We start from the raw sequence: 20,147 nt of genomic DNA, 5'->3' as shown, positions 1-20,147 counted from the left end.
ACGCATGCGCGTTGGAGATGTGACCCGGAAGTACTTCATTCAATGGTTGTCGCGGAGTCGGAGGGAAAAACGTTAGCATGCGATGAAATAACGTAACTTACAGAATAAATCAATTAAAAAACCCAAACTACACCATCTGAATAGAGGGAGTTCTCCCAGCGAGGGGAAGGAGCGCCGCTTGTTCCCACGGGTTTCGGTTTAGCCTGGAGTATCCGCGCTGAAGGTAACGCTAACTAGCTGTGGTTGCTAACATTGACTAACTGATATCTGCCACTAAAGCTCACAAGTACAGATTTTAAAATGCCACCGACGTGCAGCAGTGACTTGTTGCGGACCCACAACAACAACAACAACCCTGTGATAGTGGACTGCGGGTTTGCATGTGTGTTGATCAGCTCGCTAACGTTGGGTCCAGCTGTCCGATCCTATAAATAACAGCATGTTGAGTTCAAGCGATCGGACTGGACATGCGTGACTGACCAATGGTGTGTGTGAACGGGTTGTGTGTTGAGGGCAGTGATGTGTCTGAAGAGGTTTTTATAGGTGAATCAAGTTATTGTTTGTTTTTGCTCTGACAGAATCATAGGTCTTCATGATCCTGCCTTGAGCCACACACTTAAGTTGTGTACTTATTTATAAAACCTATGATTACAGAGGAAACACTTGCAAGACTGTGAGAACCTCACATTGCAACTACCTCTATAATATTGCGTAGAAAATGGCAAAGGGGGATATGAACCCATCATTACTTCATGTATAATGTTTCACTGACATTTCTCCTGCTGGTTGCAGATGAGTGGGCCCTCAGATGCCAACAAAGAGTTTATGGAGCAGCTCCGGCAGCAGGAGCTGTACGGTCAGAAAGCTGCGGCCGGTCCTGACCCCTACACCTACACCGACCCAGAGGACGGGACTCTATACGACTGGGACCCCGAGAAGAAGGCCTGGTTCCCTAAAGTATGAACATCGCTACCTCTCAGTTTATGTTTCCCCACAGTGCATTTGGTCTAAAGCCTGTAAATCCCTACATGTCTGCTCCCCCTTGCTGCATTTTATCTTATTGTGGCTGCAGCTTTCTAAACACTGGTATGTACAGTACTCTGCAAGAGTGTTGGACACTCAAAGATGAGTGAGGATGTTTGCAGAAAGAATGACTTAAATAGTGTTTTATTTATCTCATTTATTTACCTTATATAATGAAAACGTCAACATTGCTGTCTAATTCCCCCCCACACTCGATTGTAATTGGGTTTGATCAGATGCTTCCCTGATGCTACTACGTGATGGATAAGATTGTAAAATTAAAAGGTCCTGACCTGAAACATGTAGCAGGAAAATACATTTATTTTGATCTTAATTTGTTATAAATGGTATGAAGGTTTTGTTTATCGAACATCTGTCAGCAATGAATGCACTACTGAAGGGTTTCAGCCTTTAAAGCTATAACCTTGAACAGTTCTAAAATTAGCAAAGAGCCAGTTTCCGTGTTGGTGTTAAGCAGGTTTTCTTTTTTCCCCTAGATAACAGAGGACTTCATCGCAGCCTACCAGGCCAACTACGGCTTCACTAATGATGGAGAACAGGATCCAAACGTTGCTGCAGTGAGCGGCACTGGTCCAGACGCCCCGAAACCAGACAGCAAGTCCTCAGAAAAGAAGAAAGCAGGAGATGCCACTCAGAACCTGACTCCAGACGAGCAGGACGCTGCAGCCAAGGAGAAAGGGGAGAAGAGGAAAGCAGAGGCAGGTAAAGTGATATTCATACACTGAGAGTTGAAGTTCTTGTTCTTTTAATAGGTTACGCTTATTGGTGTATCATTTATCGTTTCTCCCCATTTAAAACAGCAATTATGTTTGGTTTTGGATGAAGATGTAAATGTATAATGTCAAAGTTGAAGTTTGAAGGCTTTCCCCTTTTTCTACCCATGTAGGATGGTTTGATATTGATGACAACAAGAACACCAACGTATATGTGTCAGGTGAGTCTCGCTAACATTTTTTCCTTCATTGTCAAGAAGACATTCTTTGAAAGACTGTTTATCCTATCTCTGTCTTCTTCTCTCCTCATCCCCTTTCCGTAGGTCTGCCCCCCGACATCAGCAACGAAGAGTTCGCCGAACTAATGACTAAGTGTGGAATTGTGATGCGGGATCCCATTACTGAGGAGTTCAAGGTCAAACTCTACAAGGACAAAGAAGGGAATCTGAAGGGAGATGGCCTCTGCTGCTACCTCAAGGTTGGTCTTTTAGTTTCCACTTCCTCCTTTCCACGTTTGTTCGCATGATGGGGAATTCATCCTTTGCCCATCTGCATCAGCACGTGTTAGAATATGTAATTACACCCAATGTTAAACAGAAGCACTTGTTAGTCTGTCTGTTTTGGACTGTATCTGGCCTTTAACTCACACACTTCATTTAAATGCAGTAAAATGAATTTAGTGACATGAATCTTATGCACTTACAGATGCTTTTGGTCCAAATAGATTTTGGGAACAAAAAAAAGTAATTAATCATTATTAGCTTTAATGTATATTCCTCTATCTGACCAGCTTGTGTAAATATATGGGTGTGTGTGATTTTCTGCAGAAGGAGTCAGTGGCATTGGCTCTGCGTCTGATTGACGAGTCCGAGGTCAGAGGTTACCGACTCCACGTGGAAGCGGCCCAGTTCGAGCTGAAGGGCCAGTACGATGCCAGTAAGAAGAAGAAGAAGAACAAAGATTATAAGAAGAAGATGCAGCAGCAACAGAAGTAAAGTCTGCTCCCTGTTCTTTTGTAGTCAACCTCCCACTTGCAGAGATCCTCTTCACTAATGACTGAAGAGAAATTAAGACGTATGACTGAGCATTTCTATCTTGTTCCTCTTTGTCTGTGTAGACAGTTGGACTGGAGGCCAGAGAAGAAAGGAGAATTGAGAAAGAGACATGAAAAAGTTGTCATCATCCGGAACATGTTCCATCCCAGTGACTTTGAGGTACGGAGAAGAACACACTTGCAAAACCACACATACTGTCTGTTGTGTGTGTGTAAATCTCTGTGATCTCTGCCTCTTTTAGGAAGATCCCCTGGTGCTGAATGAGTATCGTGACGATCTGCGGTCTGAGTGTGAGAAGTTCGGGGAGGTGAAGAAGGTCATCCTCTTTGACGTGAGTTGAATGTCGTTAGTGATGACTCAAAGTCATGAGATACTGTCAGACATGCACTGGTCTCCGGACACTTCCATGAAAAGAATTGATGTGCTGTGAACAAAAACACTTGATCTCCGCAGCTGAATTTACACGTGAAGTCCGGCCTCTGCGTGTTTTTCCTATGTGAAAGGCAAACACCGGAAAATGTCTGGATCCAATTTGCCCGTCATTTTCCAGAGTTTGTGTCTGAGAATGGCTGTGGTAGAATGTTTTGAATTTTCTATCAATGGCATTAATACAGAGCGTTTACATGGTTGTGATTGTTTGTGCTGCAGAGACACCCAGATGGCGTCGCATCAATCGCGTTCAAGGAGCCCGAACAAGCCGATGCATGCATTCTGTCGTTCAATGGTCGCTGGTTTGGAGGAAAGCAGCTGTCTGCCGAGCTTTGGGATGGAACAACCGACTATCAGGTACACCAACTAAAAATACAAATATCAGAAATACTTTGAGATTCACCTGGGGAGGCACAGCCAAGCTCATAAAATATGGTTTACCGCAACTTTTGGGGGAAACACAGCCACTGTCTGTGTTAAGGATTGCGATGCCGAATCACTGAAGCTCTCTACCTCCGGCAAGAAGTCATGTTCATTCTATTTGCGCAGGTGGAAGAGACGACACGAGAGCGAGAGGAGCGACTGAAGGGCTGGTCAACTTTCCTTGAGACGGACGATCAAGGCAAGACGATCACCAAACCTGCAGAGATGGACACTGCCACAGAACCTACAGAGCCCACCGACCCAGCAGAGCCCAAACAGCACCTGGAGACAGCAGAGCCCAAACAGCACCTGGAGACAGCAGAGCCCAAACAGCACCTGGAGACAGCAGAGCTCAAAAAGCACCTGGAGACAGCAGAGCCCAAACAGCACCTGGAGACAGCAGAGCTCAAAAAGCACCTGGAGACAGCAGAGCTCAAAAAGCACCTGGAGACAGCAGAGCCCAAACAGAACCCGGAGACAAAACCACAGCCGGAGCAGGACCTGGACTCCACAGACAGCAGCATGGAAGGAAGCGACGAGGAAGCTTAGTTATTTACATGCACAACTTTGATCTCTATGGCAGCCAAGTAGGACAATTGAGCTTGAGTGGACTGCTGAACAGGTCTGTGTCGATCAGGGGAGGAGCGATTTGGACTGTATGAGCTGTTTTGTTATGTAGAATAATAAAATACTGATTTTTCTCCTGTAATCATTTTGGTTTGTATTGTAATTAGACCTGCATGGTACCCTACCATCCTTACTGCTCACAGTTTTGTGACCCTGAAATATCTATGAATTTCAAAAGATAACTGTCTGAGCTCGACTCTTGTTGGATGTGAATTGTAGGAGGTGTTTTAGCTTCTGTTTATTACATTTATTTAAAATAACAGTAATATACTCAGATTTGTTTTGGATCATCTGCTCTTTATCCTTCCTCACCACTAGAGAGCGCTGTAATCCAGCTTTTCCCTCTCTTGGTTGGTGAGACCTGTTCTTATAGAACAGTAGATTTGACAGGGTTGTCGCTTAAGGACCAGAACAGAATTGAATGTTAAAGCAGCAGTTTTAAAGCCCAAAATACTTTAACAGAAAACATCTTCTGTTTTCCTGACTCCTGATATTAAAGTCGTTTCAATTTGACATGTATTTCATGTGGTTGAAACATACTAAACATGGCTCACCTACGGTTTTCTCAAGAATAATCTTGAGGTATTTGTAACGTAGATTATTATTCAAGTCAACATTTCTTAAATCTTGTAGTAGTGGACTCCACTATTACTATTACTACTACCACTATTACTTCACAGTTGTTGTTACATTTCACTGTGCAGATTGGGATTAGTAATATACATTGTTAAGTATTTAAACTTTGCCCCACTTACCTGTTGTAATACTAAAGGGACTTTCCCAGTATCGCATTAATAACTAGAATGGTACTAAGTGAAACTCAAAACTCCGCAGGGCCAAACAACCCAACACATGATTGTTAAGTTCTTACAGTAGAAATATAAAAGTAGAGATATGGCATCATAAATGATTAATTCTTTAGTTTATAAAACATGGTGAAGAGGAAGAAAAGGGATCCATTGACCTGCATCTACAGCAACAGTCAATGAGTTCCTCTCCGGCCCAGGTCTCATCACTCAACTGGGTCTGGTGGTAATTGGTTTGGTAGTTTTTGTGTAACCCTGAAAACAAACAGACATGAGATGAAAACACAGTCTTCTTGTCCGAGGTAAGACAAACATATAAAATGTCTTGTTCCAAACCAGGCTTTGAACTAAAGACATTGATAACCACTATTCTAAAAGGGCTAATTCTGCATTAATATATATTTCTATGGTTGTCATAGAGCTAATGGCAGAATTTTTCTTCTACTTTTCCACTATGCTATTACCGACATTTAAAATCGAGAAACCCGATTTGTGTCATTGTTACACAACTCACACCAGAAGCATCCTTTGTGATCTTTATCATCCTAATGCATTATTAAGGTTTTTCATTCAGGGAGAATCTATGGTGCACAATCAACCTTCTGGGTGTGTTCTCCTGCAGCTGCTCTGGCTGTGACTGAAAGTGCAGCTGCAGGCTTGACTTGGTCTTCTTTGCGAATGAGTTCCCTGATCCCAGTTCTGCTAACCCGGATAAATGAAGCCTTAAAACACAGCATGTGTAAATGAGGGTACATTGTACAGAGAGATTCAGGAACACATCACTTGCTTTTGAACACAGTGTTCTCGGTTTTAACAATAAACTTAAACTTATGGCTGCAACATAGTTTACAAGCGATGCAACAACACCGTGAGTCAACACAGAAGTGCGGACAGAGAGATATGGGATAAGAGCAGCAGCCGAGGAGGAAATGGACAGAGCATGTGATGTGAGGATCTGTGTGTGTATGTGTGTGTGTGTGTGTGTGTGTGTGTGTCAATGTCTGTGTGTGTGTGTGTGTGTGTGTGCTCTGTTCCCTGGAGTCCACCCTGGAGATCGCTTGGGAAAAAGACCTCTAGGTCTGCCTGAGGTCTGACTTACAGCCAAGAAAAGCAGGACTAAAATAGAAGGAGGGAGAGAGAGAGAGAGAGAAAGAGGGAGAGAGAGAGAGAGGGAAGATGGAGAGGGCGTGAGAGGAGGAAGGTGGAGCCAAAAAGATGGAGAAAGAGAGTGGACAAAGAGCTTTGTATCTGAGTCGAGGATGTATGGAAAATAAAAACATTCACATGGTGTTTCCCTGACGCAAGCACACACACACACACACACACACACACACACACACACACACACACACACACACACACACACACACACACACACACACACACACACACACACACACTCACTCACACACACACACACACACACACACACAGAGACACACACACACACAGTGCTGATTGGAACCACATGTTGACAGAGAAAATAATGGGAAACTGTGAATTGTTTGATTTGTTTTCCCTCCTTGTTGCTTTGGGATGGGGAGCGGGGGCGAGGAGGCGGGGGTGGAAGGTGTCTGTGACGATAGATGATGATCAGTCATGGGAAATTCCAGCACATAGATGTGTCCCTGCGCGGCATAGACAGGTCCGGTCCATTAACAGTATGCACAAGGGTTGGGCTGGGTTGGTGGGGGGGGTGGGGGGTGGGGGGGGGGACTTTGGACTGTGTGAACTAGGAACATGAGCGAGGGTGGGGGGAGGGTGACCACAAAAGTCAGCACACAGAGTTTAACTGGTGGTTCTGCCGATAGTACTGCTGACCAGTCTTCTCTGTCCTGTGCCTCTCCGTTTCCCACACCCACACAAATAACACAATTTTACGGATCCCGTGCAACAGACCCAAAAGCATCTGCTATCTTAATGACCAGATTCAATTAACTTTTTAATAGAACTCAGAAAAGTAACACAACACCTGTTTGCACTGCCTCAGCGAGGACAATGACATCTGAAGGGCACGCGAGGCAAACAGATCTGGTTGCGTCAAGGAAAACACAAAACTTACACAAACACAGTCAGTGTGCGACATGAATCACCACGACGCAATCAAAGGAGTCAAAGCATGAAAGCGACTCATTATTCTTTCCTTCTCTGAGTCTCAGGGCAGCGCAGTGACTGATGAGACGTGACAGGCTGAGGACCACCACCTGTGCATGACGGCAAACATGCACTGGAGAGGACAGCATGTTTTTTTTGTGTGTGTGCGTGTGTGTGCGTTTCAGGGAAAGACTGTAACGCTTGTTTCTAATAACAGAAAAATGCATAGAGGGAAACATAGAGGAAGAGGAGAGGAAGTGAGTGAGAGGGAGCAGAGTGAGGTGAAGGTGAAAGTGAGGCTGATTCGCTGCAGATGCTGCAGTCAGCTGCCGCTGAGGGGCCCATGAGCAAAGCAATTTTAGTCTCCTCACTGTCAGTCTTGTTTTGGTTGTATAAAGCTTTCCTGGTTAAGGACAGGGCACGGATTTAGATGTATTCATGTAAAATCGCTTCTTCTTTGATTGGTTTTGAAAACTTTCTGCAGATCATGACGGCCTCATCGTTGGATATTGTGATGTAGTGTTTTGATAGTTTTGTTCCAATGCAAAATCAAGACAAAGCTCATATGGCCCTCAGTAGAGCACATAACTCCACCAGCGCCCATCAGTCCCCTAAAGAAACCACATTTAAATTCACAAGAATCCAGATTTTTATTTGAATCTGCACCAAATTGCACACACCCAAAAAATACAAGTCCTCCAAGAATGCCTGATTCTTTTCCATCATGATCCAGGGATTGTTCTCTGAGAACAATCTAGCAATGACAACAAAAGTCCTGGATCTGCTCCCTGATCCTGACGCTTTCGAGATAATCCATGTAATCAAGTATACGATAACACCAATAAAACTATTGAGAATAAAAAAAATCACAGAATGGATGTTAAAAGTATTTAGAATAAAACATAACATAGAATGGATGTTAAAAGTATTTAGAATAAAACATATAATAGAATGGATGTTAAAAGTATTTAGAATAAAACATAACATAGAATGGATGTTAAAAGCTAAAATAACTATAAAATAGAAGAAGAATTACAGTAAAAGGAGAAAAAAAACACGTACAAATATTGATTACAGCCAGGTTAACATTTAATCAAGTTTAAAACATAGATGCAATAAAATAATGATTATTAACCATATACTTCATCAACAACCAGGCTAAAGAGCTTTACAGATTTCTCACAGAAATATAACATCTAGAAGCTGTTTTTGATATATTGCTCTTTCTGCAGCACAAATCAGAGCCCAAACCGAAAAGTATATTTAGGTAACAGGGTTGGCTGAATTGGGTGATTAGTTACTCTGAGAAACCCTATGCACCCTAAAGTTGTAATGCAATTCAGGTTTTTCATTTATCATTATGTACAGCCTTAAGGTCTAAAGAAAGATAGAGAGTTATTATTAAAGTTACATTTTCTGAAGGTGTTTCCTCCACATTAACAAACTAGTGGCATACAGAGCTCATAGGGCCGAACAATCCTACACTTGATGGTCCAGCTCTTATAGTGGAAACACAAACAGGGGTGGTCTCCGCAACTTTAATTATTGATTTGTCACAAAATATAGTTAAAGAAAATGTAACAATAATCCTGGATCCACCCACTGATCCACAGCAGCACTAACATTTAATGGTTTCCTCCGAGGCCCCGGCCCCATCTCTCCACCATGATTGGTGGAAATCAGTATAGCAGCTTTTGCATAATCTTGCAAACAAACAAACCAGCAAATAAACAACCACGGCTGTAAACATAACCTCCTCGGTGGATGTAACTGAGGAGACATGTGGATAAACTATTGCAGTTGAGAAGGAAGAAAAGGTATCGGGGCTTTCTGGATGTGCGCAGGGTGTCGCCCACTTATTTCAGCCAAGACAGAAACCATGTGAATGTTGTTGGAGACATGACCACATGTCTCTTTCTCTCTCTGGCTGTGTGCTGTGCTCTCCCGTGGGAAGCCTGGTGCTGTATCCTGTTTGTCGGATGACTTCTCCCTCCTTTTTTACACTGGAACTATGACTGTAACACATAAACAGTTTTAAGAGGACACTGCATGACCGGAATCCACTGGAGACTTTAACTTTCATAAAAATAAAATAAAGATTTCAACCCTCAAGTTTGGCCGTTTACCTCGTGGAGATTTCTATCCCATAACCTGTGCATGTGACGTACACTCACACTTTAACTTGAACAAGCATTTATAGTCATTTGGGTCTGTATATGAGTTTTTCATGCCCCTGGTCCTAAAACATGTCCAACAGCATTAATTTACAAAATGCCCTTTCCCCAAATGTAATGGTGCGTATTCTAATTAATATTTTCCTCATCAGGTCAGTATTTAACGAAGCCAGTGAGCAAATTAAAAAAGCTGTAACCACTTGGTGTTGTGTATCTGAGCACTACAACAGCGTCTCTGTTTTTTCCCCGTGAGTTGGAATCATAACTCTGACTCTCATTATGTCTCCTCAGCTTTAACACTGCGCCTCAGGCCCCTCAGTTGTTATTTTAAATCTTTGCTAATTGTCAGAGTCTGGCTCGGTTTCTTTCCTTCACCTTGTGAAATCCAGTTCATGCAATTTATGTGTACAGTGTGTCCTGAGTGTGTGTGTGTGTGTGGGGGGGAGCTTTATTGGCTGGCGCTATCATTGCATTGAGGGCATGGTTGTGTAAACAGAGTGAAGTCACATGCAGGGATCGCTTCCACTTTCCTTTTACATGAATAATATTATTGTAAACTATCGGTGACCTAACCTTTTTCTGCCATAACTCTCCTCCTGACTGGAAACACATGTGGTCGGTTTTGGGGAAGGCGGCCGCCGCTCGAGCGCTGGGCTGCTGATGGATAGCATCACGGACCCCCGGTGTGAAAGTGGCAGATTAGAGTAACTCTGGGTGCTCGTAAAGTTTGAGCCTTTGCTGCGTTTTAGCTTCTGGTCATGAAAACGATGCCGTTAAATTCTCCCTTATGAGTTTACTTCTTCATAATTGACCATTGTAATTGTTTTCTCCAAGCCTCTCTGTCAATTTGGACATTTGTCAGCACTCGTGCGAACAAATGGATGAGCTATGGCGTTTGTGTGCATGTTATGTAAAAAGCATTTTCATTAAAACGGGGCGAGTAGAGAGTGAGTGTGTGTGTGTGTGTGTGTGTGTGTGAGTGTGTGTGTGAGTGTGAGTGTGTGTGTTTGTGAAGTGACAGCGATGGCGGGTGAGGGCCTGATTTCAAGGTCAGACAGGAAATGCCTGTGCAGATGGAACACTAATGTGGACACACTGAGAACGGTTCACAGGAAGCAGCCCACTCTGCAGCTGCGTGTGTGTGTGTGTATTTATATGTGCGCTTGTGATTAGCAGCATCAGTCAATGGAGGGATGCAGTAACAGTCCCCTGACCTGGGTGGCATCATACACCACATCATCCAAAAAGTGTCTCTTCACCTGATTTAATTATAGATGGAGGAGAATTACTGTGAACAGACTCAAACTGTCAAATTATTAGTATTTGTCTTGAATATTTTCATTTTCGAGATATTTTGTCCCATGACAACAAATCCACAATCTGGCATAAGTATCAATTTCAACTATAATGAAATGGATATTGTTTTTTACCTTGAAAAAGCAAACCCCACTTGGAGTCAGGAGTTGAGGCGCGCAGTTAGTGAAATTATTTTTGGCTGCAGGAAATAAGAAAAACTACGAAACTGAGATATGCCCTCGCTGAAAAAACATGACCACACTTCAGGAAGTTGAGCTAATCCTTCTTCTCTTGTGGGCCAATGGAACGTTTCTAGCTCTCCTGTGACACTTTGGCATGGAGAAGTATCAGGATCGAACCCCCAACCTTCAAGATAGTGGACAACCCGCTCTACACCTGAGCAACAGCCACCTTTTTCCCCGATGCATGACTTTGATGAATTGATTGGTTGATCCGACTGACCAGGATGAACCCTGATTTTATTTAGCTCTCTTTAGCAAACTGTTTCCTGAGACTTCTTGTTCAGCAGCATGATCCACGTGTTTTTAAGTACCTCATTTGTTGCCACACTAGAACGACTCTTTGGCTCGCACATCTAATATAAAGTAGTTTACTGGCTCCCTGCACGATGGGAGCCCCAGTTCAGCAGATAATCTGTTGTAAATAGATATTATAATTTAAAATGCATCATCTTAATAACACAAGCTCGATTCAGATTCTGGTTCATGTCAACTCTGTAGACATTTCTCATTTTTGTAATAGACCCAAACGTGTGCAGGAAACCATATGAGGGGCCTATTTACCAGTAGGGGAATGGGGAATTCCCTTCTCCTCTTCTGTTAAACTATTCAGCAAGAGGAGAAAAGACATTACACGTCACAAATCTTTATATAAACTGACTAATAAGTATATGCTCCATATATCTGCAGCATAGACAACTACACACATAAAGATATTCAGACTAGATTTAATGATTTCGGATTTAAGATAAAACAAAACCAACACTTTTTCATTATCTCGATCGAGGAGTTAATGTTTTTGCGCCTGTCTACTGCTTTGTTTGTATGTCAGCAAGATTACAACAAAAACTACTGAACGTATTTACATCACACTTTAAGTCAAGGAATGTTTTTTCCACTTTCTTTAACGTTGTGTTTTTATTTTACATTTCAAAGATTTCTCAGGAAACAGATCTTGATATTTAGGTTTGTTGGCTTAGCTTTACAGCGTTAATGAATGTAAGGGGACTGCTGGGCTTTGGCAGAGAGCTGTTCAGAATCTCTGATAAACCCCCCAAAGCACTGATAGTCGATCATATTTTGTTTGAGAGAAAGCATCATATTTTTACTTTAATTTCCTGGTCGGTCGACACACATTTTAAAGATACCCTCACACAGACACACTAAAACCCTTCTCTCGCTTGGTCACCACTTTGATTGACAGACAGACAGGTAAACCACAGGGCATTCCACGACTGCTCAGGTGTGTGTGTGTCTGTGTGTGTGTGTGTATGTGTGTGTGTGTGTGTGTGTGTGTGTGTGTGTGTGTGTGTGTGTGTGTGTGTGTGTGTGTGTGTGTGTGTGGTAGCCTCATCACTATTCATCAGGATCCGCCGTATTTGCGTCTCATCTGCATACCGGTCCAACAGGGAACAGATTAGCATTAGATAGAGAGAGAGAGAGAGAGAGAGAGAGCGAGAGAGAGGAAGATGGAGGGAAGTAGAATCACTTTAATTTTTAACAAGATGATATGAAGGAGACACAAAGACCCAAGTACTGCTGCTGCTGACGCAGCCAGAGAGGGAAAGAATAGAGAGGGTGGGGTTGGATGTGTGTGTGTGTGTGTTGGGCGGGGGGGTATAGACAGCTACACAGAGAGGTAAGACCGTGAGGAGCACCGCTGCCATCAATCATAATCGAGTGAGGCTTGTGGAAATCTGTGTTTTTCCATATGAAAACAACATAAAACACCATCCTGTGTTAATTTTGCATATTGATCCCTGCGTCTCTCCACCTCTCTCATTCACTGTGTTTATGTTCACTGAGCTGAACTCAACGCATCAAATGTTCATAAATAAATAAGTGGGACAAAAATTGTACCACAGTCACCATGAAGTCAATATCTCATTAGTGGACTGCGCACACACACACGCACACACACACACACATACACACACACAAACACACACACACACACACACACACACACACACACACACACACAGGTTATTTATTGTAAAACACTAACTCAGTTTATTCAACCTTCATATTTTATCTACATACAACAGTGAGGGGGATAAACTAGGAATTTCATGAGATCCTTATTAAACTGTAGGTGTGTAATATGTTCCTAATATATATTACTAACGTACAGTTTGCAGTGAAATGTAATTGCAAAGCTTTTTCAATGTGGGAACTTTATTGTTATAATCATTACATTTACTGAGCTGCAGTCGTCTGAGTTGGTCCAATCTATGATTTCAGTTAAATGTAAACAAAGGAAACAAAACATGTCTTGTGTCCTGGAGTTTTTCAATAAATAATATCTTTCTCTGACCTTAAATCAGCACTGTGACTGAGTGGTCCCAATGTAGATACGTTCAGTATCAATTTGCCACACGTGTCAATTCAAAAATATTATTTTCTTCCATTGCACATCAGTTGAATTTAAAGTGTTTTTTAAAGAAAATCCTGTAAAATTTAGATTTCATGTTCAAATGTTGTGGATTCAAAGCTGCACTTTGTGGTGATGCTTCCTTCACAGGCTCCACTTGTGCACAAAACTATCTGGAACTGGGTAGATAATGAGTTAATTTTCATTTTTGGGTGAACCACCCCTTTAAACCTGAATAATAAGAGAGCATATTATCCTGTAGAAAATAGCACATGATATCATCAGTTGATATTGCAGCTGGTTTTACTCTAATGTGCTGACGGGTATGTTTGACCCAGTGGTTCCCAATGAAGGAGTCAAATGATTGTTTTAAATCTGTAGTATTTTGTTTCTGTGAATTGTTAAAATGTTCCTCTTTAGGCCCAAAACTGTTATTTAGACAAAACCATCTTACAGGTGCATCATTTGAAGAATGAGGAGAGTTGTTTGATTTGCAACAACACATGAAATTGTGTTAATTTATCACGAGTCTTTCCACAGATGAACTTCAATTAGAGAAATATCTGAAAATGTGTTTAACCAAAATGTCATCTTTTTTAATGACCCTTTAAAGACCTTCATTACTTTCTTTAGTCAGAACCCAGAAACACTGAATTGTCTTCCAACACTACAATCTATGAAGATGAATTAAATCCCAGTTGACTTGACTTCTGTGTGAATGTATGAGCGCCACTTCTGAACTGTCACACTATCAAGGTGCTTGATGTGCGTGTTCGTGTCTGCGTCACGAGAACATCAGGCCCGCGGTGCGTTCACATCAGTGCCCTGGAAGTAATTAGCAGTTCCTCCTCTCGTTTGTCTCTTTGTTTCAAACCCTCCCTCCATCTTTACCTGTCACAGCACCCCTCTCCCCTGTGGTCCTCCAGCACCTTGATCTCTTACTCCCTCGCCGCTGCCTTCGTGTCACATTCGAACCTTTTATCCATGTGACGCCTCTCGCTTTCTAAAATCTCTTTGTGTCATTTATCTCCCTTGATTGCTCAGGGTTCTTTTATCTTGTGGCGTAGAGTAAATAGTTGACCTCGCTAAAAACAGCAGTTTCACATGTGTACAGTGTTATTTGTGTGTCTGTAAATCCACACTTACAATTTACAGTTGTTGACAAATCAAATGCATACAACAACATGACGCTGGGTCCCCGGCCTCCAGAACAGCTCCACGCCAGCTGTGGTTCAGCTTTCGACAGGTTCCTCTTTGATGCTGCCTTGACTGCTTTTCCTCCACTTCTTCTTTATTACTCTCTCAATCCTTTATCCACCTTTCCATCCCCCCTGTTAGCCCTTGATGAGAATCTGAACTCCCCCCACCTCCACCCTATCTCTCTCTCTCTCTCTGAGTCTCCCCCCTCCACCATCCCTCTGGGCCCTTCAGCTCCGGTGCTGCCCCACTGTAGTGCCACTCCTGAAGTGTCGAGGCTCCCCGAGGAGGTGGACTGGTTCGTCGTCCCTGAGGGAGCTGGCACTGGCATGTTCTAATGTCTCTCTGCCACACAAACACACACACGAACACACACACACACACACACACACACACACACACGCACTTTTACCCTCCTCTTCAGACAACAGTGGTCTCAGCGGGGCTGCCCTGGAGCGCCGTCGCAGCATGCTGGGTACCTGAGAAGCCAGCGATACCAGGGCAGGGCCAGTATGTTAAGTGATGTGCATGAGTGTAATGTGTGCGTGCATGGGAGTTTGTGTGTGTGTGTGTGTGTCAGTTGCCTGAGTAGGGTCAAAGTGTTAAGTGGTAGATTAATCAGTAGTAATTGTGTGTATGGTCCATTAAGGCAAGGGCTGGCTGACAGACAAGGGTGAGATGGAGAGAGAGAGAGGGGAAAAAAGGACGGGTGCATTATACGTGAACATGAATCCTATGGTGTGTGCGTGTGTGTGTGTGTGTGTGTGTGTGTATGTGTAGGCCAATGGAGAAGTGAAACTGGTAGAAATAGCATTTTAACCGTGCAGTCCATACTCCATATCTTTTTATATGTCCCTGTTCTTGTTTGCTTTTGGTGCGCCCCAGTCATCATCAATCTTCCTCGCTTTTTAAAAAATTCAACCATCTGCTGCCGGAGCTGTTGCGAAGTTGCTCTCCTACTTTTAGAAGAGGGAGTTACTGAACAACGGTCACCACTGGGAAAAAAACACAAAAAATCAAGGCTTTACACACACACACACACACACACACACACCTTTTCCCCCAGTGGTCTCTACTGGCTGATTTGGTATTCAAGTGCTGTTGCCGGCCCAGCAGGCCTAAAGCTCTCTTTGTATTGTTTTATTACCCAGGGGCTAGGTCTTACCACACACACACACATGCACACACAGACACACACACTTTCAAACAGCGCAGGCAGCATACAAGTGCAAAGCAGGATTAGCATATTAGCGTATTAGCATCCTGTCCGTCAATTGGTTTTTTCTTTCTCTCACGCGCTGTCAGAACGGCGAGGAAGAGTTTGATGAGGAGGAGACGGAGGGAGAGATATGGAGGGAGATAAGGGGGGGGGGGGGATGGGAGTGAGGAGGAGGAGAAGGTGTAGGGCCGCTCACTCGTCTCCAACAGACAGATGGTAGTCTGACTCCTACTGAGTTGTCGACCGGCCAAGAGAGAAAGACAGAGAGACAGGGATTATGAGGGAGAGAGGGAGAGAGAGAGAGAGAGAGAGAGAGAGAGAGAGAGAGAGAGATGGACCTTTCCTCCACTTTTTCATCGCCTCTCTCAACTTCTCACTCAGTTCCGCTGCCAGCTTCATCTCCTCTTACCCATCTCTCTCTCTTGGCCTCTATTTCTCTCTCTGCGAACCGTTTTCATTCACATCCCCGTTTGGTTGCTCCTCCGTCAGACGTTACTAATTTTCATCTCCACTTTGCCTCCTTCTTCTTCTTCCTCTTCTTCTTCATGTGTTCATCCATCTCTCTGTCTCTCGGCCCCTGAAGCTTTGCTGCAGGAGGAAGTTAGCCGGCCAACTCTGGATACATGAAGCAGAGACTCACAGAACCAGAGGGGAAAAAAACTTGCGAAATCTTGGGTCATACAGTGCAACTCGTTTTTTTAAAAGTGGGAAACTAACTTAAACTCCTAATGGAAAAAAGTCTCAGGCCAATGAGAGTAGTCGCAAAGTTCACAATTTCTGCTGCTGCACACAGAATGCATGTCAGTGATAAGACGTCACTGCTGGACGGCGCACGGCGAGTACTGGCTGCAGGTTCTTCCTAAAAATGTCAGTTTTTTGAGCACCACAACTCAGGAAGACACATTATTCTTTCCACTCCACTGATCTGAGATGACAGCTGCAGTTTAAATGAAATCATGAGTTAAACTTTTTCCGAATGAAATCTCTTCTTAAAGATGATGCAGTTCCGAAGCTTTATTGTTCGTAAACTGAAACAAAACCTGCACTGTGGGTTGGCTGTGGTTCTGGAGGTACCGTATAGTGGGTTGTCTACGAACACGATGGTTGGTGGTTCGAACCCCTGCACCTCAAGTCTACATTCCTAAGTGTCCTTGGGCAAGAGCCGACAGTGAACGTGTATGGAATGTGACTTGTAGCCTAGAGCGTTTTGAGTGGTGGACAAGACTGTATAAATACATTCCATTAAACTATACGAGTTAATAAGAAATGAGAAATTCCCTTTTGAACTACTCAGATTTTTTCAATATTAAATAACTGTTTCAGTTCCAAAGAAGAACAATTATCCAGTGTTTTGCTAAAAAGCAAAGTGTCTTTTTTTAAATTAACGTAATCGTCTCACAACATTTTGAAGAACTCAGAAGCTGTTTCCATGTTACTGCACAGTAGAAACAATATTAAAAAAAATTCGTATTTTTACTTGCTGGATGTTCTTTTGTACATTTTACATTATTGATGTTTAACCAAAATAAAGGATCTGAATACTTCTCCCCTGTCTGCAGCTCTACAAGAGATGGAATGTACCTTGTTGACATATTCAGTAAAGACATAGGAGATCACTGAGTGTTGACCTGAGATAAACCCTGACCAAATGTTCAGGCGGCATGTGAGCTGCTCCATGTTTTAGGGTACCTGTACACTGTGCCATGATCTGTCTGACACAACAGGGGGCAGTATGGCTCTGTCCATCACCTCCTTCGGACAAACCACACATCTCTCACAGCTGCTGAAAACCAAACCTTAGAGATAAAAACCTAAGTGAGGGGATGCATTTTAACTTTACAGGACAAATACATTTGGAGAGGGTTAAAGAACGACTGCGCTCTTTATTTCCCCTGTTTCCCTTCATGTTTGTCATGTCAGCGAAAAGGAGAAGCAGTGACCTTTTTATTAGAAACTCCCCTTTTCACCGTCTTTCTTCCAGCAAATGTATTAAAAACGCAATTTTTACTCCAGAATGACGAGGGGGGATTTGAGTTAACAAAAGATCAATTTTTGTTATGATACAGGATTTTTGATCATAGTAGAAAATTAGATTTTGCATGTCGCACCTAAGGGGTCACAAGTGATTAAAAAAAAATCTTTAAATCATAGTTTCAGAGCTGATTTTGTAGTAACATGCAGTTTGTCATGGTTACAATCAGAATATAATCATGTTTGTTGATATCAATGGGATCACCCGAGGACAGAGAATGCTATGATTTAGCTTTTGTAGATTGTAGAAGATGCTGTTACTGACTTCTCGTTTTGTTTTTAGTATTTATTTTGGATTATTGTTTTTTGTGTGCTTGAGTTGTTTGTGTTGTGTGTATGTATAGAGAATTTATTTGTGTAATTTTGACAGTGTAAGTCATTCACAAGTCAAATGAAAACTTGCTGAAGTTAATCCATAATCACACCTTGAACTGAATGAAATTTGAAATTTAAATAAAGATTTTTGTTTTCAACAAAGAAAAGAAAACAAACAATTGATTTTAAAAGCACTAATTAGTCCTGAGATGTTGCTGGACGTCACAAGATCACTGTTGTTCTGCAAAACGTTCCTTTGTGGAGGTAAACACTTCTGACATATCCGAGTGTTTGTGAATGTTATATGATATTTAAACTAAAAACCACCGTATTCATACCAGTGGTGTCGTTCTCCCTTGAGAGGCTGGAAGTGACAGATTTTGATGCTAATATTACCCCACATGAACACGCGTCCTTGTATCCATCATATCTGTGTTTGTATTCATTAGCACTTGCTGCTGGAGCTTCATCAGGACTAAAAAAGGCCTTTTGTTTTTGTTGAAACACAGGAGGGTGTGTGAGACGCTGGCTGTGCATTCGCTCCGTTTGTGCTACAATGATTCTGCACACTTGTTAGCTTGGTGTGGTGGAAGTGTGTGTCTGTCTATGTGAGTGTGTGCGTGTGTGTGCTTCAACCCATTTGAGCACATTTTTTGTCAGTGTGATGTACTGATGAGAAACACTAAAATGACAGCCCTGAGCTGTGTAATGACAGCGTGAGACTTGTTTCACTTTTCAAACAAATTTGTTCAGAGTGTGTGTGTGTGTGTGTGTGTGTGTGTGTGTGTGTGTGTGTGCGTGTATGGGTGGGTGTGTATGAGTGCGTGTGAATTTTTTACACATGTGTATATATGAGTGAATGTGTGCGTATTGATGTGTGTGTGTGTGCTGTCACTTATTTGTCATCTGCCAAGTAAGACAGAGCATCTTTCATCCCTTTCCTCTCATCTCATCCTTGATAGAGACTATAATTGTGTTTGCATACACACACATACACACCGACAGACACACAAACACACAGACGTCGGTTGTTTGTCTCAAAATGAGCCCATAATTATACTGCTTGTTTATACTTTGTCTCCGAACAGAATGCTACAAAGTGTTGAATACTGTTTTGTTTTTCGCAGAACAAAAATAGTTTGCTTTGTCTCTGTGTAATGATGCTCCACATCACTGTCACGCATTAACAGCATAACAGAGTGTGTATGCATGTGTGTGTGTGTGTGTGTGTGTGTGCGTGTGTGCTGAGGTGAAGTGAGGAAGTTGCTGTGGCACTAATCACAGTGGATACAGAGAGCTGTGGTTAGCCACCTCAGCCCTGAGTGTGTTAACATGTCAGAGGTGTTTCCAACTCACTCTGCTTGTCTTCTGCACTTGTCTGGTTCACAACAGGCACTGAGACCTGTTAGACAATCGCTGAAGCTTCCAGTCAAACGCACACACAAAAAAAAAAAAATGGTTGAAAAAGAACAATCGAGAGTCCAGCAACAATGTCTACGAATTTAGAGACTGGAATATAAATTTTCTTTTGAAAATAATAGAGAAAATCCTTATCGCTATTTCGCCCAAGAAACAAATTTCGCAAAAGTGAATAGGTGAATTGTCCTTTGATCTGGCTTTGTTAGGGGTGACTAGTTGCTCAGTTTGCATTATGCAAATTTGGGCAATAATGCAGAAGTATCACAATACTGAGAGGCATTTCAGGAGAAGAGTTTTCTGTGAGGGGGGGTGTAGGTCCCTTTACTTTGGGCTTTTTAACTTTGCAGAACTTACTCTCATATATAAAATTAAAATAATAAATATATAAACAGTATTTACACATTCGAGGAAAGAAAAACTTAAAAAGCATCATATGTCTCCTTTAATGTTTTTCAAAAAGGCAAGAGCAAACATTTATTAAAGGCCTCTGAGGCTCAGCTCTAACTGAAAGATGCAGAATTTGATGTAAAAACATGATCATTTACAGACATATAAATGACAGATATTACTTGACTGTTAGTGAGCAGTTTGGATAAGTTGCTGCTGTCTCTCCCCATGCAGAAGCTAATCGGGACAGCATGGAGTGCAGGAGCAAAGGAGCTTCAAGAGACATGTGAATCATTCCGGTTTCT

General features: G+C 42.5%; 1 protein-coding gene across 1 annotated transcript; it reads left to right on the top strand.

The window, feature by feature from the left end:
- Nucleotides 1-4: 4 nt before the first annotated feature.
- htatsf1 (HIV-1 Tat specific factor 1) lies at nt 5-4,373 on the top strand. Its single transcript, XM_053441306.1, has 10 exons — nt 5-223; nt 793-957; nt 1,521-1,746; nt 1,931-1,978; nt 2,081-2,235; nt 2,585-2,748; nt 2,875-2,971; nt 3,054-3,143; nt 3,461-3,598; nt 3,791-4,373. The coding sequence occupies exons 2-10, from the start codon at nt 793-795 to the stop codon at nt 4,211-4,213; spliced, it is 1,506 nt and encodes a 501-aa protein (XP_053297281.1). The 5' UTR covers nt 5-223; the 3' UTR covers nt 4,214-4,373.
- Nucleotides 4,374-20,147: the final 15,774 nt, after the last annotated feature.

This window comes from Pleuronectes platessa, chromosome 15, assembly GCF_947347685.1.
Source record: "Pleuronectes platessa chromosome 15, fPlePla1.1, whole genome shotgun sequence".
NCBI classification, from domain to species: domain Eukaryota; kingdom Metazoa; phylum Chordata; class Actinopteri; order Pleuronectiformes; family Pleuronectidae; genus Pleuronectes; species Pleuronectes platessa.
Note: the sequence above shows the minus strand (reverse complement) of the source record. Positions and strands in the feature narration are given on the sequence as shown.

Bases quoted from the DNA above. Each gene is read 5' to 3' on its own strand.
- htatsf1 (XM_053441306.1), top strand. From the start codon at position 793: ATGAGTGGGCCCTCAGATGCCAACAAAGAGTTTATGGAGCAGCTCCGG. The intron at 1,979-2,080 runs GTGAGTCTCGCT...CCCTTTCCGTAG, and splicing joins CACCAACGTATATGTGTCAG to GTCTGCCCCCCGACATCAGC. The intron at 3,144-3,460 runs GTGAGTTGAATG...TTTGTGCTGCAG, and splicing joins AGAAGGTCATCCTCTTTGAC to AGACACCCAGATGGCGTCGC.